Source organism: Sinohyriopsis cumingii, chromosome 9 (genome assembly GCF_028554795.1).
Source record: "Sinohyriopsis cumingii isolate HCF-2022 chromosome 9, ASM2855479v2, whole genome shotgun sequence".
NCBI classification, from domain to species: Eukaryota; Metazoa; Mollusca; class Bivalvia; order Unionida; family Unionidae; genus Sinohyriopsis; species Sinohyriopsis cumingii.
Genome location: NC_142969.1, coordinates 111,554,263 through 111,577,220, shown reverse-complemented (window position 1 = coordinate 111,577,220; position 22,958 = coordinate 111,554,263). Strand labels below are relative to the sequence as shown.

At 36.8% G+C, this 22,958-nt stretch overlaps 1 protein-coding gene across 1 annotated transcript in view; it reads right to left on the bottom strand.

Moving 5' to 3' along the window:
- Positions 1-5,878: 5,878 nt before the first annotated feature.
- The window catches only part of LOC149792482 (uncharacterized), a 40,554-nt gene continuing 23,474 nt past the window's right edge, over positions 5,879-22,958 (bottom strand). Inside the window, exons 4-5 of the mRNA XM_089971073.1 lie at positions 11,322-11,537; positions 5,879-6,933 (exon numbers count right to left, since the gene is read on the bottom strand). Coding sequence (XP_089827199.1) covers positions 6,644-6,933; positions 11,322-11,537 — 506 coding nt within the window. The 3' untranslated portion in view covers positions 5,879-6,643. The remainder of the gene's footprint in view (positions 6,934-11,321; positions 11,538-22,958) is intronic.

Here is a 22,958-nt window from a genome sequence, read left to right as displayed (position 1 = left end):
GTTTTTATATCTGACCAACGTCACGCCAACCCACGAACACAAATTTAAAGTGAACATAAAGTTTACACATGTTTCGTGTGAAGTAAGTTCGTTGATCATTTGACATAACCACCATCTGTCTATTATCATCCATCAGCAAAAAACAGGCTGATGAATAATTCACATGGCAAAAGGTCAAGTCAACCACATTTTTTCTAGCCGATCATGTTTTTACGTGTTTATGGTAATGAATATAGTTCGCTATGCATAAAATGTGTACCGTACACATCCGATAAGAATAAACGTGTTATACAAAAGACACCGATTATACGGATGGAATTAGGTAGCTCAAGAAGAGAAGAAAACGCAAAGGTTTGTTTCGGTTTAGAAAATTAACTGAGCTTTTTGTACCTGAGAAGTCTGAGCAAAGAAAAACGCAAAAAGTAAGATTTTAAGGAAAAAACGTTGATGATTACCAATTTAGCCCTTACACCCACACATAATTCATGCGGTACTATTTCATAACTATAAAAAGAATAACTACGTCCTATAACCATATATTGATAAATGGCCCGCGTCCATCATTGAGTCTGTGATTCGGATCAGTCTTATTATCCACATTAAACTGATTTTTCTTCACATTTTTTTTCTGACACTTTGTCTTAAACTAAGTAACAGAAAGAAGCGAAACCGACAAGCTTAGTAAAATCAACAAACAACTGTATTTCTCTAAGCTACAATGTAAACGTTGATGGAGATCTTACAGTATTGTGAATTAAATCCAAAATAATCCTAAAAGTTCTGTTACAATTCCAATAAAATATAGTGTTTCAAACGAATTCCAATATTGAATATGCTAATGTACCAATAGTATTGAATATGTTTGATGTACAAACAGTCTTCATATATCACAATGAGTAAAAACCAGGGGTTATTGATTAATTTTAATTAGTGAATTGGCAATATATTATTTTAGAAATGCCAGCCTCAAGAGCAATTGTTGACCCTTCTGTAGAAAAGAGTTGACCGTTGCTATGGATACAAGATAAATAATAATTGCAAGAATGGTTTCAAACCATACAAAAAGATTTATTGCATATTTTAAAAGTTCCATCAATAAACGTTGCCCAAAATGTGCGGACACATACATTTTTGTATACAGTTATGTTGATAATGAAAACTGTATTTGCGCATAGGAAAGGGTAATTCAATGTGAAGATATATAATTCAAACACAGTTAGAGGTGAAAAATCAATTCTTATTCCATACATAATGATGCATCTGAAGAGGTGTCCCAGTATATAAATTTATGGGGTTTTAACATATAAAACCTATATACTTGGGTGCTTAATTATATTTGTTTTAAGACCTTATAGAATTCGTTGGAGAGAGAGAGAGAGAGAGAGAGAGAGAGAGAGAGAGAGAGAGAGAGAGAGAGAGAGAGAGATTTGTTTTAAGATGGTTATGGTAAAAGGCCGCAGGAAAAATGCCAACTTTATAAAAAATTAAAAAGAAACAAACAAACTCCAAAGCATTTTTTTGATAAATATTGTCAAAAACAGTAAAAGAAACAAAGAAAAAAAAAATAAAAAATACAAAATCAAAGTGTACTTTGATAGTGATGCTAAAGTGCTATAGAATAAAATAAAAAAGAAAATCAGTCCGCAGTTTCAGCTGTGAAGCAACAGATATTTTTAATATCACAAGCCTCAAGAGAGTTCAATGACCATCAAACTACTGTGGATGAACATGTTAAGGGGAAAGTTCCCGAAATGGCTTCTGGACTATCTTTCTCGATCACAGCAAAATAATCTAAGAACAATCCACGAATTAAATTGCAAAAGTCCTAGTAATAAATGTTCTAATAATTTCAAGTTTGAATCCTGATGGAAAATCCAAGATGGATGACGATGACGTATGCTGTAGTCAATACTGTGTTATCTACAATTCCTTGTAGAAATATAAATAATGGCACTCCGTTGTTGGAAATCCAAATTAAATTTGAAAGCAATGTCTTTCCAAAATTTTTGTGTGAGCACTCCTCACAATATTTCCAGAAGAAAAAGAATTAATCCTTTTGAAATCCAATTGATCTGAAGAAAATTATAACTCAAAATCTGGCTACAAGAAAATAACTTGACATTATTGTAAAAAGCCCAAAACATGAGAAATCTCTCTCTAAGCATCTCTATTAAAACTAACAAATGCTTAGTAATGGAAAAACCGGAATTGCGAAATCAAAAGGGGGGGGGGGGAGGGGTGAGTGACGTGTTTACGAAGGTTGCTACAAGTTCTGAAGCAAGGTCAAGATTTATATCAAAACCTGGTCTTTACGAAAGAATGATTCAGGTCAGCTAATTTTCTGGAAAAAATATCATCTACGGTGAATACATTTGCATAAAATAGCATATAATGGAATAACAAATTTAAAACTGACAAACAATTAAATTAAAATAAATATGAATTAAATCAGATATATGAACAGCAGTGTCCACAATAAACCTGATATTTGCAGTGTCCACAAAAAAGCTGATATTCGCAGTATCCACAACAAACCTGATATTAGCAGTCTCCACAACAAACCTGCTATTTACAGTGTCCACAACAACCCTGATATTCGCAGTGTCCACAACAACCCTGAAACAATTAGTATTTAAGTGCTTATTTGTGAGAAATGTTCATGACTAATACCAAATTGAATGGTTCAGACCATGAGCTATGGTTTATGCAAATAGCACAGAAATTCATTTTAAGGCCAATAGCTATCTCGTATCCCTCGTACAGGTCCTATTTTGCAACTCTGTCCTAACACTAAATTCGAAACGAAAAGATGCAACTCAAGAAAGCGAGTTTTAGCAGAACAGCACGAGCTTTAGAGTCACCAAGTTAAGACGACGAAGGCGCTTTATTTCCGCTTGTGAAATTGGCTATTTCATCCCAGCTGGTTCGCAGTTTTCCCAGGTTTCTATTTTTCGAGAAAATATTTGGATTTATTGTAGCGATACAAGTATTACAGATTATGCAAATAGTTCGGCACCATCCAACTGACATGCAAAAACGTATGCCATCTACAGTTGGCAAGAGTCATAGCAATAAACATATTTACCTGTTTGCATCTTAAATTACCTCAAAATGTAATTTCTTAGTTACTCCTGGTAATCAGAATTACATGGATTCCAAAAACTGATAAGCGGCGAGAAATTGTGCTGAAATTTAGACTACATTTCCAACACAAACTACATTCGAAAGGTGAATTTATAAAACGAAATTAATTTGATATTCCCTAATAAACAGTATTTAATTAAGCGTCTTCTTGAGGTTATGGTTCAAAACTGTCAATGACAGGACATAAACACATGTACAACTGCATTATAACCACATATACATCGTACGGATTCGGACCAACTAATAAATCCATTCCATCCCAAGTGGAAAAGCAGAATTTAGTTGGATAGAAGAAAAAAAAAAAAAAAAAAAAAAAAAAACCAAAAAAACAAAAAAACAAAATGCTTCAATTCCAGACCAACCGGAAATGTTGTTTCAAGACACAGTCATTCACATCATGACTAAATTTCAATTTTAAATAGACCAAGACGAGATATCTTTCTGAATCAAATGACTAAGTGCGCGATACGCTATCAAGTTGAAAGGTCGCCGATCAGTACTATGTGCGCATGCATAGTTTTACTGTGCATTTGTTGAACAATAGTTGTGTATTTACTTTGGAATTCAGCAGAAATTAAATTACTTTGTTTCTTGCAATGTGTTCTTCTTCCTATTATTCAGTTTAAAATAAAAAGCGAAATGCGTATATAATAAAAATATTGCTACATTGATATAGGAAAATATGAAATCGATTTTCCGACACAATTGCAGTAATATATGAACGCTGGTACAGTTTGGCAGAGTGTTTTAACAATAGTTATGAAGTGCGAATATTTAACAACTCTAGTATTTGTAGAGTTGGCACAGTGCGATATATGGCAACACCAGTATTTTGTGAAGTGGGCACATTGTGACAAACATCAACGCTGGATACATCTAATGTACGAACGATTCTGAGAGAGCAATTGTTGCCTGAATTCATGGCAACAATTTAATATGACAAAATTTAATCCTGTGATATTTAATATGGGCATTTAGTGCCATGATTTGAACTTTTACATGTTAAATTACTGATGTCACTTAATAATCAGTGAATAATTTAATTTGATATATGTTTTAAATAGTATTAAGATTCTCTCTCTCTCTCTCTCTCTCTCTCTCATGTTGCCTACAATGACCCACATATTGTATTCATGCAAAATTATTTTAAATATTCATTAAAATTGTTTGCATCAAATTTTCCACTATTGTGTTCTCTTTACCTCTCAGTCATAAATTACTTGCTTAACTACAATGCAAGATTTATGCATTCTTATATCGAACGAAAACCGAGCGTACACTCCCACGCATAGAATATTAATCAGCATCAAACATAACTCCACGCAATATAAATTGCTATAGAAAGATTTATATTGTAATCAGATTTGAAAATTCAAATGGTGATTCGACTTTAGGTAAGAAATAGAAGGATAAATACATAGTTTGCAACAAATGTATTAGTAGAAACATTAAATATATTTACAAAATATATTCAGACCACGTTTATTTATTCTTAACATTATTTCCGTAAATAACGAACCGACAGGTAAATTTCATTTCACAAATCACAGTAAAAATTACATTAAAATAATGAATACGCTTAAAAGTGATTGATTTAATAATCCAGGAAGACAATAAACAATCAATTTCTATATTTTGTCTAATTGGCACATTCCAGTTTTACTCTTGGTGGTTTTTAATATTAGAGACACAACGCATGGAAATAAATAAACTTCCACACGCTCGGAAAAGCTATAATGTGTAAAATTATTAAAAGGGTCGAATAAATTATGCAGACAACCTTCACTAGTGATTTAAATAATTTCTTCCAATATTCAAATGTAGACGTTAAATTTTATGTCAAAGACACTAACCGTGGCATGTCGAGGACATCAAACCCATCGTATTGTTGTTAATATTGTCAGACAAATTTTCTAAATATATAGCTTGTTCCTTATAGACTGATCATTTAATTCACGAGGGGTGGTTGCGGGGGCTTGACAAACACTTCTTGCCCTCAAACAGCTTAATTATAATTATTGCTAGTACTTTAGAAGAAAAAATTGTATCCATTATATTAATTGCAAAAATCCCGTTTTAAAGAAAACTTCTGGAAACCTCCTGCCTAATGATACGAAAAGATGTAAATAATGGTTGGTTCCTAAACCTTTTTGATATAATGATTTTCATCCATTCATGACCATGACATATTTTAAGTCCTGTTTGCCCTTGAGGCACCTGCGTTATGACCTTAACAAGATGATGTTTGTTTTACAAAAAATATTTTTCCTCTGTTATTGTCCTTGAATATAGGACAGGAATATCAGATATCAATAACTTTCGGTGGCTAGTGGGGGGGGGGGGGCGGGGGAGATTTGATTTTGTTTCTAACCAGCATAATATTTTTTTTTCACTTCCAGATAATTTATTTTTACAACTAGTATAATGATAATACATGTTTTTCTTTTCTACATATCAAATAAAGAATATTTTTTATACTCTTCGGGACCAGAATTTAAACAAAAATCAAACCTTAGGCATCACCAGAAAATTAAATGGTTGCTCCCTAAGGGTTTCGTTGGTCTCCAAACAATGAACTTGTCAGCATGTTACTCAAAGATGGTATCATGACAACATTTGACTTATTATTTAACGGCGGATTATTCCCTTGCATGTGAGTACCAATACCCAATGATGTAACAAAGCATGCGTACTTGTATCTAGTTACATGGTGGATGCACACACAACAAGTGGATTCAGAGGAGTAAAATAAATTTTTAATGAACAAAATAAACAAATTATAGAGTTTTGACTAAATGCTTTAATTACTTTCTTTGTGAAAGTAGCGAAATTTAAGAACAAGTTGAATGCTGTAGAACATTTCTTTTAATGTATACAAGAACTGTAATACAAACCGGATACATTATATAAAATATCAGTGTATCACTAAGGACAAAATAGAGAACACTGGTGCATCGCACCTGCGTGTCCCTATTAGGGATTTATCGATATACAAGGGTTTCCTATAAAGAAACTACTAAATATACTATAGGCTAAAATGTAATTTTTCTCCATCTTTTCAAATCCAAGATAATGATGGTATATATCCTTGTCTGCACATATTACAATATCTGAGTTCATTTTTTAATTTTGTTTCTCAAGGAATAATTCGCACTGTACAACGTCGATAATTTACCATGGCGTTTAAACTTGTGATAAATGAAAATGACGATGCCGAATCATCGTGATGACTGAAACAATGCGCTAATATTCGTCATGGACTGACTTTTAACACGATATTAATTGGAACCAATGAGATCCCAGTGGGCCTTTCTCTGATGCTTGCTTGAAGACAAAGAGAAGTTTTTTCTAAAGAAATCAAGAGGAAAGAAGATGTTCCGAATGAGACGAAACTTCCGTTAGACTTTGCCTTTCGGTGAAACAAACGTACAAACTGAAGGTACCGTTTAACATCTTCGCATATAAACAAACGTACATACAATTAGTGTTTTTCTTTCTATTACATTTTACGTTTCTTCCTCTGTTTTTCTTCCTGTTCTTCTTCTTGCGGCTCTTCCTTCTCCGTTCCTTCATGTTCAACCACTTTTTCTGCTAATCGTTGTCTTTTTAAACTCGTTTGTTTACTTTTTCTGTTTACCGACTTTGCTTTTATCTGGCCCTTTGAATTGCTTCTTTTTTTTGTTGAAGTAGTTACTATGCTGGCAGTCTGATTTACTTGTTTTGGAACTCCTTCAGCCGCTTGTAATTTTGTGGCTCCTTGTTTAAGCAACATGTCCATCGGTCCATTTGCTACAATGTATTACAAAACGACCACAGTTTAGACCATGATTGTACTATTCGATTCATTTATTGATAGTTGTATTATATATAAGTTACCATTTGAATCTGATATTTGATATCTCATCTAATTTTATAAGTTAGATTTCATGAAATGTTATAAACTTTGTACGATCTCATCAAACAGTTCATTCGTTTGCCACATTCCTTTTTAATTTCTTATAAGTTACGTCAAATATGTTACAAATCTTATAGGACACCTTAAACGTTCTGTAGATATATAACTGTACGTTCTTGCTTAATATATTGTTTTGCTACGTAAAGTTTAGAAATAAAGTATGTTTTAAAATACAATTTTTCTCAGATATCTTAAAATATTTCCTAAGAAAGCTTAAAAATTTCATAAAATATAGCATGAACAATTATCTGAAATGTTACTTAATAATTAAAATCATAAATAAAAATTTTAAATAGCATAAAATATAAATTTAAACAAGTAGATTCAAATTTAGATTTTTTAAAATACAAATACTATATAATTAAACAAAATCTCTACCAGCAGTGTTTTTCATAGACATTGCATATTTTATAACAATAAAAAAAATAAGTTTATGAGAACTCTTAGATTTAATTTATTCGATAAGATAAGAAATTTAAAATAGGTACAAAAAGAACTTTTTAGGTGTGCGAGATATCTCTGAGTCTTCAGCTTATCAAAAATTATCGATAACGTATTTTAAAAACTTTAACAGACACACAAACAGACATACGTACAGACAGACATACACACTCATATAAGAATACAAATCATATGAGTCATATGGCGAATAATAGTCCATCCAAGTGCACAGGATATAGCAAGGAATCGCATATAAAAGAGACTGTAATAAAACATGACAGCGAACAGTGCAACAATTAGTTGATTTTTTTAACTATCCTAAGAGCTTTCAATTTTCACTGAGTCTAGGTCAAAGACAAAAGCCCAATTGCGAGACAGAGTCAAAAATAAACACCAATTAAAAACGTTGCATTTACAAAACATTACATGGCTATGAATTTGATGGAAGTATTATTTTAAAATTGTAGATATTGTGCTTGCCATAGTCCTTAGCAAATGTCTATGTCATTATATAAATTTGCCTTGAATTCGATGTCTCGATGATAAATGATGGAATTCGAAGTCTCAATGATAAATGATGGAATTCGATGTCTCAGTGATAAATGATGGAATTCGATGTATTAATAATAAATGATGCAATTCGATGTCTAAATGATAAATGATGGGATTTGATGTCTCAATGATAAATCATGGAATTTGATGTCCCAATGATAAATGACGGAATTCAGTGTCTCAATGATAAATGATGGAATTCGATGCCGCAATGATAAATGATGGAATTCGATGTCTCAGTGATAAATGATGGAATTCGATGTCTCAATGATAAATGATGGAATTCGATGTCCCAATGATAAATGACGGAATTCGATGTCTCAGTGATAAATGATGCTAGGGTAGTCAGATAAGTACATGTATGTCAATGTCATTGTATAAATTTGCATTGAATTCGATGTCTTAGTGATAAATGATGGAATTCGATGTATCAATAATAAATGATGGAATTCGATGTCTCAGTGATAAATGATGGAATTCGATGTATTAATAATAAATGATGGAATTCGACGTCTCAATGATAAATGATGGAATTCGATGTCTCAATGATAAATCATGGAATTTGATGTCCCAATGATAAATGACGGAATTCAGTGTCTCAATGATAAATGATGGAATTCGATGCCGCAATGATAAATGATGGAATTCGATGTCTCAGTGATAAATGATGGAATTCGATGTCTCAATGATAAATGATGGAATTCGATGTCCCAATGATAAATGACGGAATTCGATGTCTCAGTGATAAATGATGCTAGGGTAGTCAGATAAGTACATGTATGTCAATGTCATTGTATAAATTTGCATTGAATTCGATGTCTTAGTGATAAATGATGGAATTCGATGTATCAATAATAAATGATGGAATTCGACGTCTCAGTGATAAATGATGGAATTCGATGCCTCAGTGATAAATCATGGAATTTGATGTCCCAATGATAAATGACGGAATTCAGTGTCTCAATGATAAATGATGGAATTCGATGCCGCAATGATAAATGATGGAATTCGATGTCTCAATGATAAATGACGGAATTCGATGTCTCAGTGATAAATGATGCTAGGGTAGTCAGATAAGTACATGTATGTCTATGTCATTGTATAAATTTGCATTGAATTCGATGTCTCAATGATAAATGATGGAATTCGATGTCTCGATGATAAATGATGGAATTCGATGTCTCAGTGATAAATGGTGGAATTTGCTGTCTCAATGATAAATGTTGGAATTCGATGTCTCAATGATAAATGATGGAATTCGATGTCTCAATGATAAATGATGCTAGGGTAGACAGATAAGCACATTTACACACGAAATTCATCCAGTACAAAAAAATATGAGTACGCTGTGAAATTCAACAAATTGTTTCCATTGATACCGTAAACTGTATCGAATTTTTAAAAGAAAAAATAATCACTCATATTTAACACCATTGTTGAACTTAGTAAAGTTTGATTTTCAAAGCGCGTATTCAATTCGGTTTCAGCATTACACAGCGTAAATATAATTTTGGAATATACTTAAGTGGTGAAGTTTCATACATCCGGGACCCGTACTGTGTAATAAAATAGTGAAGTCTTTTCTCGCCTACGGGCCCTGCTGTCTCGAGGCTTTGCGAATTCATCTTTAGATGTATTAAGTGATATCATCTTGCTGTCTGAAGTGTCTCAGAAGTAGAATCGGTAATAAAACTTTGAACCTTAAAACATCGTCTTCAGAATGCCTCTACCTTTTACAAAAACTATATAACTCGTGCACAAAGCGTGGTTAGAATGCCTGGTCATAACTTTAAAGGGAAATAAGTATGGATTCTAAGACGTGAGGTAAATATTTTCGGATCCAACTTGTATAATGTAACTAGCGTAGCAACACCATTTAGCTCCACGTGAAATTGCGTTAGGATACATACATTTTGCATGCCAAGTTAGCAAATCAGGGTTTCAACTTTAAAGAATACCATAGCAACATTTTTATAAATATAGTCAATCTTAGTCTAAAAAAATCAATGCTCCAATATTAGTAGATGCTAGATTTTTGTTCTGAAAAATGTATCAATGAATTTCTTTGTTTTATGCAGAAAAGTCTTTGTCTCGTTCAAATACAGATAATTCGCATAGCAGTGATTGTCTCGTTCAAGTACAGATAATATGCACAGCAGTGATTGTCTCACTCAGATACAGACAATTCGCAGAACCGTGATTGTCTCGTTCAAGTACAGATAATTTGCAGATTCGTGATTGTCTCGTTCGAGTACAGATAATTTGCACAGCAGTGATTGTCTCACTCAGATACAGATAATTCGCATAGCAGTGATTGTCTCGTTCAAGTACAGATAATATGCACAGCAGTGATTGTCTCACTCAAATACAGATAATTCGCATAGCAGTGATTGTCTCGTTCAAGTACAGATAATCTGCACAGCAGTGACTGTCTCGTTCAATTACAGATAATTCGCAGACCCGTGATTGTCTTGTTCAAGTATTGCATAGCAGTGTTTGTCTCGTTCAAAAATAGATAATTCGCAGAGCCTTGATTGTCTCGTTCAAGTACACATAATCTGCAAAGCAGTGATTGTCTCGTTCAAATACAGATAATTCGCAGACCCGTGATTGCCTCGTTCAAGTACAGATAATTTGCATAGCAGTGATAGTCTCTTTCAAATATAGATAATTCGCAGAGCCGAGCAATAATTGTCTCATTCACACTAATTACACAGAAAATCATCTGATCTCCATCCAATCACATTTGCAACAGTATAACAAATTTATTAAATTTACTTTTAGTTCCAGAAAGAAAACAAATTCCGATAACTTAGAAAACTAATAATTTGATTTTGACCAAAAACAAAATCAAATTATTAGTTTCTAAGATATTGCAGCCCATCCACGCTTCACCCTTACTCCGATCGTCTTTTTGACTGTAAGTAATGCAGTACGGGGTACTTAATAGTGTGGTTGATTGACATGTAGGTATTATCTAATAACTTTCAAGGACGACGGCACGACCATACATCTCAAATACTGTGGCCAAAATTGTCATCGATTAGTCTCAGATAGGACCTGAAAAAACAATGAAATAAAACATGAATTCACGGTTGGCACTTCAGGTTATATTTGACTCCAGGCAAATTTTAAACATAAATTAAATAAAATTTGTACAGTTTATATAGTATACAAGTGCACACTTTTCTAACCAATGTATAAAAAACATTTTCCAGGATTCACTTACCTGATCTCAAGGTATCATTGTGCATTTCCTGTCCAGGTACTGGCTTATTTATAACTACTCCTTTCCAGTTTGTTACCGGCTCAAACTCCTCTGGAACGTCAGTTGTGTTGACTCTGTCAAAGACGCCAAGACGAGGCTCTGCTGTCGTCCGGTGTTGAGTCTGAGGCTTGTTCCAGGACTTTTGACTACCCTCACCATGACTGACACCAGTATGTCCTTAGATAAATACAACATTGGTGGTCAAACATACCATTTTGGTACAACATGGATATTTTTTATTCTAAATTTAGATTGTCCTGAAGTAATAAAACTGGGCATACAAAAGACGATCTTAATTAATTCCTCCTACATCCTTTAGCATATTCCTTATTATATTTGTTAAAATGTGTTGATGAAATGTTCAAGCATGATGGTGCTTTAAAAGATGGAGTTTAAGGTATAGATTTTATAAAATTTGACACAGTTCGTTCCTTACGTATTTTTAGATATGATGTTTGAAATTACTGCGCGAATCAACTAAACTACTGTTAGTGTGAAAGTGTTTGAGATGTGTACTGACAAGAAAGTCTGATCAGCAAACAATACTGACATGTTATTTGTCAACTATTAGGTGTGGCAGACAGATGGGTTGAACTGGCATGACGAATGGGTCAGTTAGTATCGACATTAGGTAAGCATTTATGTTGACAAGGTTGTTATTTCCAGTAAATATATACAGATAAATAAACCAGAGTTGTCTCTTTAAACCAAACATAACTAGCTTCCTTATGCGCATGCTATGAATAACTGATTAGATGTTTTACGATATAATTTTTTTATTTGTGCCGATATTACATATTTCCCCGGCTTGCATATAAAATTTGTACACCCCCACCCCTCAGGTTGCTATAGTTTTAGTACATCGCATGATACGTTCTTAAGTTACAGTTGTTTTAAGAATGGTTTTTATGGTAAGGACATTCGAATAAACATAAGGGCAGAATTTGGCGGAAATCGTTGCTTCAGGGCCAGAAGTCTTACCTCCGAGTTACTTTATTCTTTATTTCCGAACTGGCTTTAATGGTATTTAATCCTTTATTGAGCAGGGCTATTGCTGAAGGGGCATAGTCAGGCCGGATACCCGTTGGTGCGCTAAGAAGGTGTGAATGAACCTGGACCCAGGCGGGAAGAAATCAAACGATGGGCATGTCAACCAATTGGGAATGAAAGAAGCTAAATATTCCAGTGCGATAAGCTTATGTTTTAGGCGGGAAAATGTGTAATGATTAGTTGTAAGTACACAGAGAGACTTTAGTGGTCTGTTAGCTCCAGAAGAGTAGAGACGTATTATCGGAAGATGAGCGGAAAGCCTGTGTTGAACAGGGAGTTTTAGCCGAAACCCACTCCGAGGTTTGACTCGTAAAAAGAAGGGAATTCGAACTGTTTTAAACAAGCTTCTAAATAGAGTTTTCAGGCTGCTAGTAAGAGACGGCACCGAAATTCCCAAGGTGCTCGTGAGAGACGGCACTGAGATTCGCAAGGTGCTCGTGAGAGTCGGCACTGAGAGATTCCAGGGTGTATGCAGTGACGACGTGTGATAAATGGGAAGTAGTTGAGAGAATAATACGGAAGGAGGGAAAGAAGGAGTTAAGAAGAGAAATCATTAGCAGATGAGTACCAAAGCCAACTTATTGAACAGACACTCTCCTCATAAAAAATAGGACATTAACTTTTATGTGATGAATTATAAATGTAAAGAGGCATTTGGTTAACCAGGCCATTATTGTGTCAAAATAGTATTGAACAGAAGCTTGGCGTTTGAATTGTTTTTGAAATTGAAATTGAAGATTTATGTCCTTGAAATTATATGAATTGGACGTTCATATTTGATAAAGTTGTTAGCTATTCAGCCGTGCGTTGTTCTATGCATCTAGAAAGTCAGCAGTACTGACCGGGGGGCTAGGAGTCATTACATTTTATGCACACCTTCTGTAGTATTATTTATAATACCGTAGCGGGGTTGTGACAGGCAGGATACATTTCCTTTGACTCCAGGGTACTATAAATTACATGGATAAATTACACACATTTCAGCGGGGACTATATAGAGAATATCAAATGTGTAATGATTTGATCTTGAAATTATCTAACGAGTTGAATAATGTCTAACGACCCTTGGTGTGCAAAAGCTAGATATTATTGAAAGAGTTTCATAAAATTAGCATTAAATCGTTACTCATTTTAGATTTTGTTATCACATAGTTTTTATTTTTATGGAAATATTTTGAGAGAAAGAAGAAGGAATAATTTTATTTATTCTGCCTGAGACTCTATAACGTTAATTTATTGCGTGTAAAAAATAGTCCTAAACGCAGTTCAAATGATTAACATTTAAAAGTAGATTTATTCACAAATTATAAATCAAAGAGCAAATGTCCTTTGGAATAAATAAAACATATCAGAATGACAAAAATTGTTATTTAACACATAATGTCCAATGCGTCTGATGTAAATTTATTTAATACCGGTCAGAGTAGACGATCCACGTTTACACTAAAGTGTCATTTTTTCGACTGAACCTGCCATTGTAGAGATAATCTGATGAGGGAATCATTACTGGGTTCAGAAGTTCCAGATTTACTGCAATTTATTTGTGAACGGATATTTGCATTATTTGATTTGAAGTTCAAAATACAGTACACATAACCAAGTTTCGTTTGGAGTCGAAATAGCAACACAAAAAATCATTCGCTTGTTTGAGCTAATTAACGAGTAAAAATGTGTGTTTGGATACAGTTCTTTCAGCTGGGAGACTGGTTTATGTCAACAAAAAACATTTCTGTGAACAGAGTTGAGTTTATTTACGTCTCTAAGTTAACATTTCAATACCCACGCTTGTATATAGGGTGGATTCCATATTGCAGGTATACCGTTTACTTCTCCCATCATACCCACTATCATATGACCAAAATCCTTAACTTTTTATTTGTTGTTCTTGTCTTGTTTTTCACTCCATTTTTAAAGCATTATGACGTAACGAGCCCATGCGGTATAAATTGTCCACATTCAGCTAGACATGGCTAATTTTTCCTATTCCGTTTCGGAAATCAGTTCGGAAAATGGACCTCAAAATGTTGATAGTAACAGTAAAAACAAAAAGGTCCAGACACAGTTATGAAAATTTTCTTACGATCGCAGCCAATCAGTCAAGATAATAGTGCTCAAGAATTTCATGGGTTTGTTTGGACCAATCAGAATCACATAAAGTGATATGTTAACATGATGTAATATCAAAAATATTAAACTACTCATACTTTTGGTAAAGTCTACAGACTATGTAAAAAACAAACAAATCTACATGTTTGTTTTGTTCTGAGTAGGCGAAAAGAACGAGCTTGATACGACGTAGGGATGTGACGACATACTTGGGTGAAAACTTAATTGTGTAGTATTATTATTCATATTTGACAACGTTTTAACTTTTCAATCACACAGTATAGAGAAAACTAACCTGAAGTTTTCATCCTCACACTGAGGTCTTTATCAGCAGACTACCGCTCCGGTGGCCTAGTGGTTAGAGCGTCCGCCTCGGATGCGGGAGGTCGTGGGTTCGATCCCCGGCCGAGTCATACCAAAGACTTAAACAAATTGGTACTAACAGCTGCCTCGCTTGGCGCTCAGCATCAAGAGGTTAGTGTTAGGACTGGTCGGCCTGGTGTAGGATAATGTGACTGGGTGGACATGATGCTACATGTCTGCGGCATGATGCCCCAGTGCTAGACATCACTATAAACTGCCACATTGCAGACATCGTAGCGATATGACTGAAAAAATTGTTAAAACTACGTTAAAAATCCAAATCACATCACAACACATAGCAGACTAATTTAATCTCTACTGACTGTAAACATCACTCGACGAAATAGTGAGCGATGTTAACAGAATGTCCCAGATATGCTGTAGGTCGTAACAGCCCCCGTCACTGTTCAGCTTCAGTTTGTGCGCTCTAGCTGGGAAAGATATCAACGGGTGAACGATTCGAAAGTTTTTATACTCCGTTTTCTTGTACCTTTTTTGGTCAAGGTCGTTGTATGTAGAATTGGGCACTTAGGGGCAATCATGAAACACATTTGAAGATCAAATGTTGTAGCCGGAGTTACTGTCCCTGAATAATCTGACTTTTGTACAGTTGTGTGTAAGCATGAAGAGTATCTGGTTTATTATACAAACTATCCGGTTTCATTAATATCCGTTGGGGCATTTCTAACCATGCCTTGAATATTGACTCGATTCAATAAGCATGTTTCATAATTTGCAGGATTTATTTCAAAACAAGATTTTATCGGCAAAGTACTTATTCACTGTCCCTCTCTGTCATGTTTGCTGTCACCTTTCACATCTTCATTTGAGAACTCATTGTCAACCATCTTGTACAAAATAGTGTTGTCACATCTTGTACCAAATAGTGTTGTCACATCTTGTACCAAATAGTGCTGTCACATCTTGTACCAAATAGTGTTGTCACATCTTGTACAAAATAGTGTTGTCACATCTTGTACAAAATATTGTTGTAAACCTCAGATAAATCTAATTTCGTGTCGGTAGTTACCTTGAAAATACCCATACACACCTCGTCGCTACACAATGTTCTCCCCAGCGGCGACGGAAGGTGACATTTTCATTGACATTTATGACTGAATCTCTTAAAATTACAAACATGTGTTGACATCTTTTAATAGTCTAGTATGTATATCAATAAATCATTCCAGAAACTGTGTAAGTGGACCACTATTGAATATTTTAAGTTGCAAAAGTAGTTCCAGGTTGCGTGTGTGGAATTTTAGTTGTGTGATACGGAATTACAGAATGAACATACGAATCGAACACCCTTTAAGATTAAATGTGTATGTAATAAAGCAAGGCACCAACGACATATTTCGCCGCCTAACGTCATGTCATCTTCAAAATCTTCATTTGCCTGCTCCATTAGAACTGTCTTCTTACAGTTTGGTCTGGTGCCAAATACAGCCATCGCTTTCGTCCAAAACATAATATACCACAAAACAACACTTTAAGAGAAAGTTTTTCCTATGAGAAGTCCAGAATAGACAAGTAATATCCCATGAGAAGTCCAGAATAGACAAGTAGTATCCTAAGAGACGTCAAGAATAGACAAGCAGTATCCTAAGAGAAGTCCAGAATAGACAAGTAGTATCCTATGAGAAGTCCAGAATAGACAAGTAGTATCCTATGAGAAGTCCAGAATAGACAAGTAGTATCCTATGAGAGTCCAGAATAGACAAGTAATATCCTATGAGACGTCCATAATAGGCAAGTAGTATCCTTTGAGAAGTCCAGAATAGACAAGTAGTATCCTATGAGAAGTCCAGAACAGACAAGTAGTATCATATGAGAAGTCCAGAATAGACAAGTAGTATCCTATGAGAAGTCCAGAATAGACAAGTAGTATCCTATGAGAAGTCCAGACTAGACAAGTAGTATCCTATGAGAAGTCCAGAAAAGGCAAGCAGTATCCTATGAGAAGTCCAGAATAGACAAGTAATATCCTAAGAGAAGTCCAGAATAGACAAGTAATATCCTATGAGACGTCCAGAATAGACAAGTAGTATCCTATGAGAAGTCCAGAATAGACAAGTATTATCCTATGAGACGTCCAGAATAGACAAGTAGTATCCTATGAGAAGTCCAGAACAGACAAGTAGTATCATATGAGAAGTCCAGAATAGACAAGTATTATCCTATTAGAAGTCCAGAATAGACAAGTAGTATCCTATGAGAAGTCCAGAATAGATAAGTAGTATCTATATATTTTGATTTTAATCTGATTTGGGCTAATAACATATATCGTATACATTTCTTTGTTACTGTCATGTATTTGCCTCAAGGAAGTTTTGAGAGGATCGTTAAGTTTTTATCTACGTTTAGTTTTCTGCTAATTATAAGTAATGTGAGTAGTGAAGGGGGGCACCCTACGTACAATGGGAATTAGCATTACAGGGACCCCTGGGTCAATCTACGTACAATGGAAATTTAACATGGCGAAAAATCGTGGGTCAATCTACGTACAAGGGGAATTTAACATGGGAATAAATCGTGGGTCACTCTACGTACAAGGGGAATTTAACATGGGATTTTTTTTAAATTTTTAAAAAATTTTTTTTAAAAAAGGGGTAGGCAATGGAAAGGCTATCTCTTTTCGAGAAATATGGCTGGCCCTGAAAAGGGCCTTTGGGTTTTATGTTAATGTATTCATTAACATAAATGGCACCGCATTGGTCTTCTTCTTGTCCTTAGGCTGCGTCTTACTGTTGGTCCGTACATCAGCACTCTTTTCAGGCATCCTTGTCTTTCGACGTAGATCCTACGTATCCACAGGCTGGTGTTTGTCCTGTGGACAACGGTCCACTTCGATCGGACATACATGAGCAAGTCTGTCCGAAACATCATGGAAGACACAAGGGTGGATGACTCAACTGTAGTCCACATCTTGAAGCGACGAGAACAGGTGAATCAATGCATTGAACGGCGCTTATTTATAGGCGGAGGAAGGATTGAAACGGATTGAGTTCATTTACCAATCCGAACACGCGTTACAGAATTCAGTCAGCTCGCATCCAATCCGAAGAGAGCAGTCTGTGACGTCACGTAGTCAATATAGATTCGCTAGCGCTTGTGTGCAGTCAATCTATGCGACAGTGATTCAACATGACGGAAACTCAGAAAACGATCCAGTGGGGTGCACCAGCAGGGGAGACTGCCCAAGGGAACCCGGACTTACTTTCAGAAGAGGTGAATTGGGATTTTGTGGATTTTCTCTCCTCGCAAGAATTTGTTCCGGAACCTTCGTTACTTTCTTCATTACCGCAAGTGGAGAATTTTAGACAGAGACAGAAAGAAGAATTGGAGAAATTTATACAACGACAAAAGGAAGCGGAACAGACTTTTCTCCTACAGCAACAGCAACAAGAAGAAGAGGTAAGAAAAAAACAACAGCAACAACAGCAAGAAGAAGTAGCAGCAAAGAAACAAGAGGGTGAAAATCAAACGGTCACGGTACTGTTGGACATTTTAGCGGAGTTAAGAAGTCTGAAACAAATGTATCAGACTTCTTTATCACGACCGAAGAGAATACGACCTTCCCGAGCCAAACACGTTAACCCTGTGACTAAGCCTACCGTACCACCCTTAGTGATTTCAACCCAATCATTATCATCATCAACATTACGCAGTCCAGAAGTAGGCCTTGGCCGTGGCAAAGGCTTAAGGCAGTTAAAATTGATTGCTTAAACTCACCCCTACACCATGAATAAAAAGGCCCTTTTCAGGGCCACCCACATTTCTCGAAAAGAAATACAATTTCAATTTGCCAATAACTCAAAAAAAACTCACCCATGTTACCCTTTTAATACGTGTCTGTGTATGAGTGCGTGAGTGTAGCTTCTTATTTTAAAATCACAACTCAAAGACACTTACCTTATATCATTCATTTATTCTTTTCTCCATTTTTTACAATCCAATTCACAATTTATAACTCAACACTTTAATAAAAAGTTCATTAATTTCTTCTTTTCTCCTTGTTTAGTCTCTCTGTTTTTTGAATTTCTTCACCGTCACACTCTTTTCCTCTTCTTCCTCCTCGCTTTCTTCCCTTCTTCTTTTTTTCTCCTGTTTCTTTTTCTTCACCTGTCTTCTTTCTTCCTCAGAAGAATCCCTCTCTTCCTCTGAAGAATCCCTCTCTTCTTCTGAAGAATTCCTCTCTTCTTCTGACTCCTCTTGTTTCTTTTTGGGGCAATCTGGAGACCAATGTCCTTTTTCTTTACAATAATAACAGGTATCTTGACTTTTGTCTTTTTTATCCCCTGTTTTTTTTTCTTTTTTGACGGTCTGGACACTCTGAAGACCAATGCCCTTTCTTCTGACAGATATAGCAAGTATCTTGACTTTTATCTCTAAAGGAAGGAGAGTAGTCCGTAGGCTGGTCTGAAGAGAATTTTCTAATGACCCCTCGCAAAGCTCTGACGAAACGTTCCATCTGGTCAGTCTCTTCCATCGTTGTGCTCGGCTCGAGAGTGAAATGAATAGTGAAAGGACAAGACACACACCCTTTTATATACGCTGGTCTGCTATGACTATAAAGTAGTTTATGGTGTTTGAACTTGAGTCATTTGACTTTTTGCTTTCAAGATGAAACGATCCCATTCATTCGAGAAGAAAGAAGAAAAAAGTAAGAGGCAGAAACGTGATCTATCGCCTCGTACCAGGGCTGAGATCTTGGCACAAATTCATGCCAGTGATTTTGAAGAGGACATGAGTGAACCAGAATCCGAACCCTCTGAACCAAGTTCATCACCCTTAGTTAACCCTGAAAAGTACTATTCCATTCGAGAGACGGAAAAGCGCTCCTCTAGAAAATTTAGAACCACGGCTTACAAATACACGGTGAAGTTTAAAGATTTCAAGGCTGAAGTGCCGTTAGAGAAAGCAGAAGGGTTCATCACTGAGGTGTGGGATTCTTTGCTCACTGCACTCAAGCGACAATGTCAACCCAAAGAAGACGATCGCTTGAGACTTTCCATACAACACGACGGTTTGAAATCCCCTGTTTGGATCGAGTTTAGCACCCCTGCAGAATTAACTGCTTCCAAAGTCATGGACAAGATTCAACACGTACAACAATCTAATGATCAGTTTGACATCACCGATGGTAAAGCCACACTGGACATGACCCACGTCTCTCCTCCTCAAGGGACTGGACGCAAAAAGATGTTATTGGTGGACGACCTTCGCAACACCAAAACGAGTCTCGTCCGAATTAACAACCCTCATGACCAGATGTGTTTAGCCCGTGCCATCGTGGTGGGACGAACCTATGCCAACAAGAACGACACGGTAGAATGGAAAAGAACCTGGAACACTATTCAACGTTCCGACCGAGCCAAACAACGAAACGAAGCAGAACTCCTGTTACAACAAGCCGGACTGCCCAAAGACACACCCTGTGGCATTCCTGAGATGCAAAAATTGCAAGATGCCCTAGCTCCACGCTACACCTTGAAAGTGCACCCTCAAGAAGTGCGCGGACCTCTGTTGTTTCGAGGCCAAGACTTTAAGGACGGAAAATACATTCACCTTTATCATCACGATGACCATTTCGATACCATTACCAGTATCACTGGATTCCTGGGATATGTTTATTATTGTGAGAAATGTGACCATGGTTATAACAATCGAGAGCAACACAAACATTGTGGATCGAAATGCACAGGATGTTTGGCCTCTTCACCCTGTCTGAGCGAAGAACCAGTGCCTTGTTCCACTTGTCTGCGCACGTTTGTCAGCCCTACCTGTTACCAACAACATTTGAAGACGCAAGGTTCACAGAAGAAATGCGCTTGTCAACTGCTGAGATTGTGCCCTACGTGTGAACAAGTCATACGTACCAATAATACCAAGGCACACGTATGTTCAGGAAAGAAAAAATGTCACATTTGTCACCACATCGTGGACTTGGAACACCAATGTTACGTGCAAAAATACCAACCCTCACCAGAGAAAGAGGACGGTCACAAGAAGAAAGGCAATTTCATCTTTTTCGATTTCGAATGCATGCAAGAGACCGGCATTCACATTCCTAATTTTTGCGTGGCTCATCGAGCGTGCGAGAAGTGCATTCAAGAACCTATCTTCAGTCATTGCCCTCACTGCAGCAAGATACCCGGAGGACGTGAAAAAATCTTTCGGGGACCGAACACGTTAGCCGATTTTGCCCAATGGGTCTTAGACCCCGTCGACAAGACGTGGTGCCAAGAGGACATCGAACGTTACGGAGATTGTCATCGTCATGCCACGGTGATGGCTCACAATTTTTCCGGATACGATGGACAGTTTCTTTTGAGGTACTATACGGAACAAGGCACCGAGCGTCCTAAAGTGACTTTGAACGGAGCCAAAATCATTTTCATGCAAGTGGGACAAGTGCAGTTTAAAGATTCGATGAGCTATTTGGCCATGCCTTTGAGTCGAATGCCTAAAACGTTTGGAATGACAGAAATGGCTAAAGGGTACTTTCCACACTTTTTCAATACGGAAGCCAATCAACACACCGTTCTACCCCATTTACCTGAGGCTCACTATTACGACCCCGACAACATGCGTACCGAACAACGAGAAGCTTTCTACGCTTGGTACCAGGCTCACGTTTCGGACCCTTTCGACTTTCAGGAAGAAATGCTAAAGTATTGTCGTTCCGACGTGGACATTTTACGGCGTTGCTGTGGAAAATTTCGAGAACTGTTCATGGAACACGGAGGGGTGGATCCTTTGAAAGAAGCTTGCACCATTGCCAAAGCGTGTTCCCTAGTGTATCGACAACGATTCATGCCTGAAAACACCGTGGCTGTCATCAGCCCTCAAACGACCCACTTTGTCAAACGTCAATACTCGGTCAAAGCCCTACGTTGGTTACATTACTTGTGCGACAAGGAAGACAAGTGGATTCAGCATGCCCGCAACGGAGGGGGCGAAAAGACCATCGGAACGTATTCGGTCGATGGCTGGGACTTAGAAAACCCCAAGATCGTGTACGAGTTTAACGGTTGCTTATTTCACGGATGTCCCGTTTGTTACCCTGACCGTGGCACTAAAAATCAGTTTTTGCAACGAACCATGGAAGACTTGTACCAGGACACTTGTCAGCGACGCCTAAAGTTAGAACAGGAAGGATACCAAGTGGTGGAAATGTGGGAACACGAGTACGATCACCGTATGAAAACCGATCCCGAGTTTAAACGCCTCGTGGAAAGTTACCAGTTCATGGACCCGCTGAACCCAAGGGATAGTTTGTACGGAGGAAGGACCAATGCCGCCTGTTTGCTGTACCAAGCCGACGAAGAGAAAGGAGAAGAAATCAAATACTTGGACGTGTGTTCGCTGTATCCCTACGTGTGCAAATATTGTCGCTTTCCTGTAGGGCACCCGCAATTGCTGACGGAACACATCGACCTGGTCAACATTCGACAATACGAAGGCTTGATCAAGTGCAAAGTTTTGCCTCCCACGAACCTATACCACCCCGTCTTACCTCACCATTGTCAAGGCAAACTGATGTTTCCCTTGTGCCGTACTTGTGCCGAAACGTGCAACCAAGACCAACCTTGTCAGCACAGTCAGGAAGAACGGGCCTTGACGGGAACTTGGGTCAGCGTAGAATTGTTCAAAGCTCTGGACATGGGATACCAACTGTTAGAAGTGTACGAAATTTGCCACTTTCCCAAGACACAACAGTACTGCAAAGGTGACCCTACTCAGAAAGGCATTTTCGCCGACTACGTGGATGCCTTTTTGAAACTGAAGCAAGAAGCCAGCGGCTATCCTTCCTGGTGTCACACTCCCGAAGACCAAATAAAATTCAAAGAGAAATACCGGGAACAAGAAGGCATCACTTTAGACCACATCGAGAAAAACGAAGGCAGGCGATCGTTTGCCAAAGTGATGTTAAATTGCTTGTGGGGTAAAATGGCACAACGACCGTGTTTACCCAAGACGGAATATTTGACAGAACCTTCCCGCTACTTCCAGATGATTCACGACAAAACCAAATACATGAAACACGTGGACGTCGTTCGAGAGAATTTAATC